At 42.5% G+C, this 13,011-nt stretch overlaps 1 protein-coding gene across 5 annotated transcripts in view; it reads left to right on the top strand.

Moving 5' to 3' along the window:
* Positions 1-13,011, top strand: part of ZC3H13 (zinc finger CCCH-type containing 13) — a 69,298-nt gene that overhangs the window by 4,934 nt on the left and 51,353 nt on the right. For all 5 annotated transcript variants that reach the window (XM_075852257.1, XM_075852259.1, XM_075852258.1 and 2 more), the window contains 2 exons: positions 1,955-2,066; positions 4,431-4,539. In XM_075852257.1, the coding sequence (XP_075708372.1) occupies positions 1,955-2,066; positions 4,431-4,539 (221 nt within the window). The remainder of the gene's footprint in view (positions 1-1,954; positions 2,067-4,430; positions 4,540-13,011) is intronic.

The raw sequence follows: 13,011 nt of genomic DNA on the forward strand, positions 1-13,011 counted from the left end.
GTCATGCACTTCTCTCCATTCATTTACACTGCACTAGCGATATAGCTATATCGTTATGTGCAGCTACATACACAAACACTAACATTACTGTAGAGTCCTGATAATGAATCTACATCACTACCAGCCTGGACCTGATGTGTATTCAGAATGCTGACATGTCTGTAGCGTCTCTGTGAGATTTACAGCAAAGCAAACGCGAGATTACGATGTATCCTGTTATTTAAAATAAGATTACGTTTGCCTTGCTGGAATCTCACAGAAAATATTCAGACTTGTCAGGATTCTGAGTACACACGACGTCCAGGCTGGTAGTGATGTATATTCATTATCAGGACACTGCAGTAATGTTAGTGTTTGTGTATGTGGCTGCACATAACGATATAACTATATCGCTAGTGCAGTGTAAACGAATGGAGAGAAGTGCATGACGCCGATTGGTCAGCATCATACACTTCTCTGTACAACGCCCACTTGGTCTAAAGTAAAACACGCCCACTTGGGCATTAAGAAACTCATTAGCATAAAGCTAAAAATCGCTCATAAAGTAGATAGTTTTTCTAAATAAAAAGCACTACTGTCACCTACATTATAGCGCCCATCTCCTTATGTAGCAGACAGGGCACTTATAATGTGGTGACAGAGCCGCTTTAACTGTTCAATAAGCGTGTGCCACTATAGTAAAGTGATTTAGGCTCCGCTATGATTTTTGCTAGTTGCTGTGCTCTTACCGTCCTAGAATCTGTTCAAATCGGCTTATGTCCACTCCTGAGTTTTCTCTTTTCCCCTTTCAACCAAAATTGACATTGGATTGTAGCAGGATGAGGGAATAAGAATACCTAATCTATTTTAGAAAAAAATAGAGGGAAACAAGTGCAAAACTAGAGGAAAGGAAAAGTATTGCACCTTCCCATAGCAGCAAGTCGGTTCACTGCTTTCATTTTCAAAAGGCATCTGATGATGAGGCGGCTGTCCTATTATTTTTTATTTATAAAAGTGATTGCAACTACTTTCTGAATTGGATGTGCAAAGCATCTGGAATTTATTTATTTTTAATATGTGGGACCCCTTTTAATAATAGAAATAGCTTCCTTATCTCCTTTCTGAGATGGTGAGGTCGCCTATCCCTATCCCACTCACACTAGGGCCCGTTAAAAAAAAAAAAAAAAAAAAGCCAATGTAAAGTAAAAGGCTTGTATTCACACACAGCACATTTTATTGCATAAATTTCTGCGACAAATCTGTTTCATTCACCTGAATGGAATTTGTAGAAACTCACGTGCTTGCTGCAGAAACAACCCCATTCAGATGAAAGGAACTGATTTTCACTTGCAGAAATTTCTGCAATAAAACCTGCCATGTGTGAATCCATCCAAAATGTCATTATTATACGCAACCTGATTTGAGCATTTTTTTCACAAATTGAAAGCAGAAAGGCCCACGAACAGCAACTAATGGCTACAATAAAGGACTCTCAGGGGAGGAAACTCAGCATTTGTACCAGGCTTCAGGCAGTTATTGACTGCAAAGGATTTGCTTTCAAGTATTAACATTAATCCTTCTATTTATAATTATTAGTTTATCCAATTACTTTTGAGATGTGGAAAATGGACGGATTGTGTAAAAAAAAAATTCTGTAATTCCTAAACAATTAATGCCAAATTTTTGTTAAACCCCCTGAATTAAAGCTGAAAGTCTCCACTTCTGTCACATATTATTGTCCTGTTTGAAATCCATTGTGGTGGTGTACAGAAACTAAATGGTGTCACTGTCCAAATACTTCTGGACACAACTGTATATATCTTAAAGCAGAGTGTGATAAGTTACCATGTTAGTCCCGGTTTGGTATGCCTTTAGTATGAAAGCAAATGTAATCTTTCATTCTAACTATATCTCTTGCTCGTATTGTTTTCTACCTTTTTTATAAGTGCCTTTAATGAATCCTTTGTGTTCTCAGGTCACCAGAAAGACCCACTATAGACTTGCGCGATAGAATGAAAAATAAGCGCCAGGAGGTAGAGTCAGAGCCACAGAAACGAACAGCTGAAGACCAAACTTCTCCTTCCAGGGTATGAAAAGATCTAGAAATGACCGTTGCTGAAAGTGTAGATATCTGATGGTGCATGATCACATTGGTGTAAATCTACAGGTATAACCAATGATACTCTTCTCTGTTTCACACAGTGATGGCCCTTGTGACAGGGTTGGTGTTCGGTGCCTGGCTGCTCTACATGGGTTCAATCACTGGATTACATTTCTGATTCCTTTGCATAAACGGCGACTCCTAACGTTTTTAAAGGAGTTGTTTCCTAAAGATAAGCCCTGTCAATATGTCCTATTAGGACCCGAAGAGCGGATCTGGTGGACTTGGCCTGTCCATGCAGTACCATTCATTCCCCTGCAGAATTCTGATAGAATCCCTTAGAAAACTTTCAAATAGTTTCCCCACAGTTCAGGCTAAACTGACCGGCCTACTCTGCCTTATTGGGCTTTTTCTGGTTTCAGCTAATAAATATTCTTCTTTGTATAAAGAAAAGTTATACAAATATCCAATATACTTAATGCATCAATTCCTCATGTTTCTGAAGATCTCTACTTGCTGTAGGTCATTCATTGTTGACTCCCTGGTCTTGGACACACCGGTGCATGACTCGTTACAAGGAACAATTCTGATAACTGTAACGAGCCGTGCACCAGTGGCCGTCACATGATCAGGACAGATTTGTATCCACTGGACGCAAATAATGAAGGTTCCAATTGAATGACCGCAAGTGGAGATTATTGTGCAAAGAATAACAACATTTACTGGAACCAGGATACCCCTCAAATGAATACAGAACTCGGGGATGTTTACTATCTGGACACGGTTACTCGTCTATTATAGCTATACTTGCTTGGTAAAGCAATGGAGATTTTACTTGTAACCCTCATCATATCACCTGTCACTGGATTTTCCCATGTAAATACAGTAAGAAGGCATTTAACCAGTTGATGAGGCATGACTTGTATTAGACACTGATAAAATTGTAAAAAAATGAGGCCTAAAAATAGGCCAGTCGTTAAGTGGTTAATAGATTGGCCTTTCCCTCCTCCTTCTCGACCATCCTTCTGAAAGGGTCGACACTTTTTTACTTTAAAGGGAATGTGTCGCTAGAGAAATTTTTTTTTTTTTTTTTTTTTTAGTTAAACAATTAGTGTGTGGGTGATTAAACATTGTTCTAATTTTTTTTATTTTTTTCACGAGTCAGGAAATATTATAAATTAGATTCTAATTTATAATATTTCCCAGTGCTGGTCACTAGATGGAGCAATTCCCAAAATTGCAGCATTGCATGTGGTAAAGCAACTACATTGCTTTATGCTGCAAAATTTGAGAAAACTCACTCGCTCTAGTGAGCTCTCAGAATCCCCCCCTCCTTTATCCTGGCTAGTGCCGGGAGAAACGAGGGGATTGAACGGTCAAACCTCCTACACTGTGTGTCGCCATTTTTTGAGCTAACACACAGTGTAGTAGGTTTACATACAGTAGTAAACACACACAAACACGAACTTACATAGAAATCACTTACCTGCTCCAGTCGCCGCCGCTCCCTCCGGTCCGTCCGCTCCGTCTGCTACCGCCGCTCCAAGTGCAGAAGTCCGGAAGCCGCGACCGGAAGTAGTAATCTTACTGTTCGGCCCCGACTTCCGGTCCACAGGAAAATGGCGCCGGACGTCGGACAGTTCAACTTGGACTGTGTGGGAGCGGCGCCACACAGACGGCGTACAGCATAGTGGATGGAACGGGCCCCGTTCGCATTCACTATGGGACTGGATGTGCCGTATTCCATGTCTGTATGTATCGTTAATCGACACATACAGAGATGGAAAAAAAAATGGCAGCCCACGTAAGGAAGAAAAAGTGAAAAAATAAAAAAAAAAGTAAAACACAAACACACAAATAAAAAAATGTTTAATAAAACACTAAAATAAAATTGATCTAAAAAATTTTTTTTTCGTGACACTGGTCCTTTCATTTTCTAATTTAGGTGGAAAAACATTTGGGGTTTATTTAAAATGTGTAATTTATTTTTTTATTTTTTTTGACAATGGATATCGGTTTCCATTTTTGTAGGCTGTAGTTAGTTGTCTTACAAGAGTTCATTAGTTCATTAGGACTTTTTTTTTTTTTTTTCTAAGTAATGCTAAATCACTCTAGACCACTAGGCAAATGATCAGGAATCCCTATGCTACATGTATAAAGTTGGGGTGGGGGAATTGTATCTTTTTTATGGGCACTAATGTATTTGGAAAATCTGCGTTTCACAAACTTTTTCTTTACGTAAAGATGCCCTAGTCTTGGGAGCGTTTGTTTTATTGATGGGTGTTTTTTTTTTTATTGTGTGTGTAATAAGTCTGCTTATACTTGTGTTGAGAAATGCTTTCCATTATAGAAAGAGTCCTCCAGGGGAAGACACCGAGAAAAGGAAGATATTAAAATTACAAAAGAAAGAACTCCTGAAAGCGACGAAGAAGCTGCTGAATGGGAAACTGCGAGAGATGGTGAGAACCCAGGGAAACAGAACATGCTTAGAAACGATTACTGTTTTTATTCCATGCACTTTGAGCAAGCGAGCCATAGCCATATAATGAACTGGATGTATGTTATTGATGTATTTCTATTTTGACCTTAAACACTAAAACCAGTGAAGCAGCCTTAATCCAACACTCTGTATCTATAAACTTCTATATCCAGGCGTCTTACTTGCTAAATTGTATTCATATTTTTAGAGTTGCTTTTTTTTTTTTTTTTTTTTTTTTTCACATTGAAACTCTTTGCAAATTGTTTCTTTTTATTTTGATGCAGTTGACCAATGTGGAAAAATGAGTGAGTACAAACCTAAGGCTAGAGAAAAATCTCCTCCCTGTTTAGGTACCTTATTTGGCAAAAAGTATGTGAACCCCTGACCGTAACACCTATATGTGCTTGTTGGACATTCCCTTCTGGGAAGTCTTTGGAGGGTGTCTGGGAATATTTGCCCATTCATCCAGAAAAGCATTTGTGAGGTGAAACACTGATGTTGAACGAGAGGGCCTGGCTCGTAATCGGCGTTCTAATTCATCCCAAAAGCGTTGTATGGGTATTGAGGTCAGTGGTGTGTGCAGGCCACTCAAGTTACTCCACGCCAAACTCACCCAACCATGCCTTTATGGACCTTGATGTGTACTCTGGGGCACAGTCATGCTGGAACAGGAAAGGGCCTTCTCCAAATGGTTACCGCAAAGATAGAAACATATTATTGTCTTAAATATCTTTGTATGCTTTAGCATTAACATGGGAATAAGGGGCCTAGACCAAACCCTGAAAGACAGCCCCACATCATTATACCTCCTCCACCAAATTTTACAGTTGGCACTATGCATTCTGGTAGGTAGCATTCTCCTGCCATTTGCCAAACCCAGATTCGCCAGTCAGACTGCCAGATAATGAAGCTTGAATTATCACTCCAAAAACCATGTGTCCACTTCTCCAGAGTCCAGTGGTGGCGTGCTTTATATCACTCTGTCCAACGCTGGGCATTGTGTACAGCCGCTCGCCCATGGAAACCCATACCACGAACACTTAAGCGTTCAGCGGGCCCCGCTCTTCGTTTGTGGTCCACTGCTTCATGGCTGAGGTGTTATTCCTAGACGCTTCCACTTCACAGTAGTAGCACTTATAGTTGAGCGAAAAGATCTAGCAGATCATTAACTTCACAAAGGACTTGTGTCCAAGGTGGCAATCTATGACCGTGCCACAATTAGTCACCGAGATCTTCAGTATGACTCATCGCTAGCTATATTTTTCTATAGAGTTTACATGGCTGTGTGCTTGATTTTATGTATCTGTTTGCAATGGTTGTGACTGAAACACCTAAACTCGATAATCAGGAGGGGTGTCCGCATACTTTTGGCCATATAGTGTACTTAGAAGTAAACTTAGTATCTAGTGTTCCGAATATCCTCATTATTCGTACCGGTTTCCCTTTTTGAGTTGAGGGGTTTTCCAGGTTCTAGTAATGTTTTAATAGACCATAATAATCAGGGTAAATATCTTACCCCTTCACATTGTATAGCAAATCTGCAATGTTTTTTCTCTCTGGAACTGCTTCGGCTCAGGAAAACATTTGTTTGTGTAGTATCATGCCTTTTAATAGGTGGAAGTGGAAAGGCCTCATCCTATTGGTCACCTCATTCCCTGCTGCTGCCGCTATGTGTGGATAAATATTGTATTGTGGTATGTGTGAAAAATTTGTTTTATAACGCTAAGGCTACATTCAGACGTGCGTAGCTAACCTCGGACGTGGAAAACTGCAGTCCTATTTTGTTCACAGACCCTTCACATGCTCCGTTGAAACGGATGAACGGCCCCATTGATATGCATGAGTTCTGACCGATAAGGGTATGTGCACACGAGGGCGTCCGTAACGGTTGAAATTACGGGGATGTTTCAGCCTGAAAACATCCCCGTAATTTCAGCCGTAACGGCATGTGCAGGCGCTTGAACGCCGCGTCCATTACGGACGTAATTGGCGCTGCTATTCATTGGAGTCAATGAATAACTGCTCCAATTACGGCCAAAGAAGTGACAGGTCACTTTGACGCGGGCGTCTATTTACGCGCCGTCATTTGACAGCGGCGCGTAAATTACGCCTTGTGTGAACAGACAAACGTCTGCCCATTGCTTTCAATTGGCAGATGTTTGTCAACGCTATTGAGGCGCTATTTTCGGACGTAATTCGGGGCAAAAACGCCCGCATTACGTCCGTAAATAGGCCGTGTGAACATACCCTAAACCGCACCATATTGTTGTGCTGTTTTTGTCTGGAATGTCCGCTGTGGAAAACAGCAGGTAAAGTAAAAAAAAGCCTATACTTACCCGTAGTCATGGCGACACATCTCTCTGATGTCCTGCAGCTCGGCCTCCTGAAAAAAAGTTCATACTTACCCCGGGCCGTAATCATGGTGATGCGTCCCTCCGCTGTCCGTTCAGTCCAGCCTCCTGGGATGACGCTGCAGCCCATGTAACCACTACAGCCTGTGATTGGCTGTAGTGGGATAAAATGTCATCCCAGAAGGCCAGGCTGCAGGACATGAGGGACACGTTGCCATGACTATGGGTAAGGCCTCATTTACACGAACGTAATATACGCGCGTGCGACGCGCGTGCTTTGCACGCATGTCGTACGCACCTATATTAGTCAATGGGGCAGTTTAGACGATGCGTGAATTGCGCTCAGCGCGTGTGCGCAGAAAAAAACTCACGACATGTTCTATAATCGTGCGTTTTTCGCGCACTCACGCACCCATTGAAGTCAATGGGTGCGTGAAAACCACGCATGCCGCACGGAAGCACTTCCGTGCGAACTGCGTGATTCGCGCAAGAGCTGTCAAACTCCTGAATGTAAACAGAAAAGCACCACGTGCTTTTCTGTTTACAAACATCCAAACGGAGTGTCAAATTCGAGATGAGCGCACCGAACTTCACCGGGTTCGGCCAAACTCGTTTTGACCGAAACCGGTAAAAAATGTTCGGGTACGCGACGTCAGGAGACAGTCACTGTCCACGGTGCTGAAAGCGTTAAACTGGTTCAGCACCATGGACAGTGACTTCCGCTCCGAAAATCCATGAACCTGTAAAAAAAAAAAGACGTTCTGACTTACCGATAACTCCGGTCCGACCTCCCGTGATGACAGTTAAGTCCAAGTGACAGCTGCAGCCAATCACAGGCCAAGCACAGGCTGCAGCCAATCACAGGCTGCAGCGGTCTCATGGACTGCGGCGTCATCCTGGGAGGTGGGGCCGGATGACAAGAGTGGGACGCGTCACCAAGGCAACGGCCGGGAGCCCGGACTGGGGGAAGCAGGAAGTTCTTGGTAAGTATGAACGTCTTTTTTTTATTCACAGGTTGGTGTATATTGTGTTCGGCATTCACTGTCGAGGGTGCTGAAAGAGTTACTGCCGATCAGTTAGCTCTTTCAGCACCTTGGACAGTGACGGCCGTCGACTAGCCTCATCTCTATGATGGCGGCTGCGCGAAAATCACGCAGCCGCGCATCATACACGGATGACACACGGAGCTGCCAAGTGCCTTTTGCGCGCGCAAAACGCAGCGTTTTTTGCGCGCGCAAAACGCACACGCTCGTGTAAATGAGGCCTAAGTATAACTTTTTTTTTTTTTTCTGGATTGCGATTTCAGCCCGGAATCGCAGCTTTTCTGCGGCAAAAATAGCAGCTGTGGGCTTTACCTCCCATTGAATTCAATGGAGAAAATCAGCGATTCTGCAACATAAATTGACATGCTGCGGATAAAAAAAAACGCACTGCAGGTCAGTTTCCGAAAGTTTTTTTTTACTCGGTGTGGATGACATTTGTTGAAACTTCATCCACTCGGCGGCTACTGTATTACGCAGCGTGGGTTTTCCGCAATGAATTACGCTGCGGAAAATTTGCAGTATTTATGCTATGTGTGAACAAACCCTAATAGTACTGTGTTCAGCGTTTTCACAGCACAAGACTGAAGCAGGACCTTGGATAATGTTTTCCTAGAAAGCCTCTTTAACCCCTTAATGACCAGCCTATTTTAGACCTTAATGATCAAGCCATTTTTTAAGTTTTTCCATCGTCTTTTTTTTATTTTTGCATCGACATAGCTGTATAAGGTCTTGTTTTTGCGGGACAAGTTGTAATTTTTAATAGCACCATTTTGGGGTACATAGAATTAATAACACTTTTTTGCATCCTAAATTTACGCCGTTTACCGTGTGGTATAAATAACACAATAACTTTATTCAGCGGATTGTTGCGATTGCAACGATACCAAATTTATATAGGTTTTGTATTTTTTACTACTTTTACACCGTGAAAACACTTTTTTTCAAAATGTATTTGTTTTTGCATCTCCATATTTTAAGAGCCATAACTTTTTTTTATTTTTTCGCCAATGCAGTTGTATGAGGGCTTTATTTTTGCGGGACGACTTGTAGTTTTTATCTGTACTATTTTTGAGTAGATGCGACTTTTTGATCACTTTTTATCATATTTTTTTTTAAGGCTGGATTCAAAGAAAACAGCAATTTTTGCATGTTTTTTTTAAATTTAACTTTTTACGACGTTCCCCGTGCGGGTTAAACAATGTAATAAGTTGGGGTCGTTATGGACGCGGCGATACCAAATATGTGTAACTTCTGTATTGCAGTGTATTATGCTGGTCCGTGTAAAACGGACAGGCATCTGCTAGGCTATGCCTCTGGCATACACTACAGGCAGACCTGGAGGCCTTTATTAGGCCCCCGGCTGCCATAGAAGACAGACACTCGGCGATCTTATCGCCGGGTGCCGGTGGGAGAGAGAGGGAGCTCCCTCCCGCTCTCCAAAACCACTCAGATGCGGCACTCGCTACTGAGCGCCGCATCTGCAGGGTTAAACAGGTGAGATCGATACTAATATCGATCTCACCCGGTCGAGCAGGGACGCCCCCAGCCCTCCGCTACATCTGGCAGCTGAGAGCAGGGAGTTTTGACCGCTCTCTGCTCTGTTTATTTATTCGGATGCAGCGCCGTATAAAAGGCTATTGCATCAGAATAAAGCCCATTAGTGGCCGCCGTAAAAACACTATGGGGCGGTCACTAACGGGTTAAATTATTTGGATGTTACAGTATGTTTAAAGGGGTTGTCCACTACCGGACAATTGATGACCTGTCCACTGGATAGGCCATCAGAATATCATCTGTGCGGGTCCGACACCCGAACCCCGCACCGATCAGCTGCTGTTGCTCCCTGAGAGTATCGGATGTCATTGCACAGTATGCAGGAAGCAGTTGGCTCTGTACGTTGCATAGTGGCCATGCTGCTGAATTGCAGCTCTGCTATTCATTTAAATAGGAGCAGAGCTGCAGCTCGGCTTCTTTCCTGGCCGGAGCCAACTGCTTCTGGCATGGATGTCTGGTGCCCGGAGGCAGCAGGAGCAGCTGATCGGTGGGGGTTCAGGTATCGGACCCGCACCGATGATATTCTGATGACCTATGCGGTGGACAGATCTTCAGTTGTCGGGTAGTGGACAACCCCTTTTAAAATCTGTCAATACAATTCACGGACTTCCATTTAACCCCTTCCCCCTGCTTGTATTCTGGGCCCTAATGACCAAGCCATTTTCTAAAGTTTTCCATTGTCACATTCGAAGAGCTATAACTTTTTTATTTTTGCGTCGACATAGCTGTTTATGGTCTTGTTTTTTGCGACACGTCTTGTAGTTTTTATTGGTACCATTTTGGAGAAGATGCGACTTTTTGATCACTTTTTATCACATTTTTTTAAAGTCAGGATTAACAGAAAACAGCAATTCTTCCATAGTTTTTTATTTTATTTTTTACGGCGTTCACCGTGCGGGTTAAATAATGTAATCGATTTATAGTTGGGTCGTTACGGACGCGGCGATACCAAGTATGTGCAACTTTTTTGCCTTTATTGTGTTTTTTTTTTAAAAGCAGTTTGTAAGGGGAAAAAGTGGGTTTTTCATTTATTTTTTTTTTCACTTTTTTTTAAATTAACTTTATTCAACTTTTTTTTTACTTTTTATACTAGTACCACTAGGGGACTTCACTATGCAATCCTCATTATAATACACTGCAATACTTTTGTATTGCAGTGTATTATTGCCTTTCCGTTTAAAATGGACAGGCATCTGCTAGGTCATGACTGCGGCATGACTTACAGGCATTCATTACAGGCAGACCTGGGGTCCTTTATTAGGCCCCCGGCTGCCATCGTATCGCCGGGTGTCGGTGGGATGAGAGGGAGCTCCCTCCCTCTCTCCAAAACCACTCAGATGCGGTGCTCGCTATTGAGTACCGCATCTGAGGGGTTAGGGTATGTGCACACACACTAATTACGTCCGTAATTGACGGACGTATTTCGGCCGCAAGTCCCGGACCAAACACAGTGTATGAAGCCGGGCTCCTAGCATCATACTTATGTACGATGCTAGGAGTCCCTGCCTCGCTGCAGGACAACTGTCCCGTACTGAAAACATGATTACAGTACGGGACAGTTGTCCTGCAGCGAGGCAGGGACTCCTAGCATCGTACATAAGTATGATGCTAGGAGCCCGGCGCCCTGCACTGTGTTCGGTCCGGGACTTGCGGCCGAAATACGTCCGTCAATTACGGACGTAATTAGTGTGTGTGTGCACATACCCTTAAACGGGTGAGATCGATACTAATATTGATCTCACACGGCAGAGCAGGGACGCTCCCAGCCCTCAGCTGCCTCTGGCAGCTGAGAGCAGGGAGATTTGACAGCTCCCTGCTCTGTTTACTTTATTCTAATGCAGCGCCGTGGAATAGCGGCGCTGTAGAATAAAGCCCATTAATGACCGCCGTGAAAAGGCTTATCGGCGGTCATTAAGGGGTTAAAGTATAACATTCTGCCTGTGTTGTTGAGTTAAATGTAGAAGACTAGGACTACACTTAGACTTCAGTGCTGGTGATTGATTTTTAACAATTGAGCTACATGTGACGTCCAAATGAATACATTGAGTTGCCTAAAATCAATTAGTAGCACTTATAAAAGTCTAGGTGCAGCCCTGGCCTAACTGGGCAGTTACTTTTCCTTTATTGGCAGCTGCAGGTAGCCCAAAAATTTAGAGAACAAAGTTTCTGTAGGTGTAATTGATTTTTAGTGTGTTGACACAAATATTATGTGACTCCTAAATGTGTCGATTAGGAGCCAAAGTAATGCCCCCTTTTTTTTTTTTTTTTTTTTTTTTTATTTATTTTTTTTATTTTTTTTTTAGGATCCCAGCTGTAGGTCAATAATTCTAAATTTCTGGTGCTACTTTTAAATTTTTTAGCAAGACCATTCACTAGTCCAGAAAGTAGATCTGAAAAATAATTGTCTCCTTTGCAGTGTACGTCAGCGAGGTATACGTCGGGAAATACAGTATACTTCTGTCAGGAACCTCAGATGTGTGTCGCTGTATACATTTTCTGACTTTTACGTCCAACGTACACGGCATTGCAGTGTGAATAGAGTGAGAAGTAAAATAAGTCTAATATCTTAGAAGTCGGCCTGAAAAGTTGAGTGTTCATTATTTCTGCGGGTTCTCGTATTCTTCTAATGGTACATTGCATTATATGGACTTTTTACTCACTGATTTCAAAGCTGGCTGTAAATGGAGCATATAAGATTTGCATCCATCGCTGAGGTTCTTTATAATTCTCATCTTTCTAAATCATTAAAGCACTTTTTAGAACTAGGAAGCTGTCAATGAACCCTTCTTGTTTTGCCTTTTAAATTTTGGTAGCCACAAACTTTCTTGCACAGTAGGGGGGTCTGAATTGGAGCATGTAAGACGTATATTCAGAACACAATCACAAGTTTAGTTTTTCGCCCATGGGTTAATTTCGGGGAGCTGCGTTGTGCCTGCTGAGATTGATTCTAAGGCTGGGTTCACACGACCTATTTTCAGGTGTAAACGAGGCGTATTATGCCTCGAATTACGCCTGAAAATACGGCTCCAATACGTCGGCAAACATCTGCCCATTCATTTGAATGGGTTTGCCGACGTACTGTGCAGACGACCTGTAATTTACGCGTCGTCGTTTGACAGCTGTCAAGACGACGCGTAAATTTACAGCCTCGTCAAAAGAAGTGCAGGACACTTCTTGGGACGTTTTTGGAGCCGTTTTCTCATAGACTCTATTGAAAACAGCTCCAAAAACGGCCGAGAAAACGGCGCGAAAAACGCAGCGAAAAACGTGAGTTGCTCAAAAAACGTCTGAAAATCAGGAGCTGTTTTCCCTTGATAACAGCTCCGTATTTTCAGACGTTTTTGGCTCAGCGTGTGAACATACCCTCAAGCTTACAAATCCATATGTATGTTGTACACAGCTTTTGTGACCTAAAGAGGGGAAAAGAAAACTTCTACTTAGGCATTTATTGTGTTTTTTTAATTTTGATGAACTAATACACTGAGTGGCCATGTTATTACAAAT

Source organism: Rhinoderma darwinii, chromosome 2 (genome assembly GCF_050947455.1).
Source record: "Rhinoderma darwinii isolate aRhiDar2 chromosome 2, aRhiDar2.hap1, whole genome shotgun sequence".
In the NCBI taxonomy this organism is placed as follows: Eukaryota; Metazoa; Chordata; class Amphibia; order Anura; family Rhinodermatidae; genus Rhinoderma; species Rhinoderma darwinii.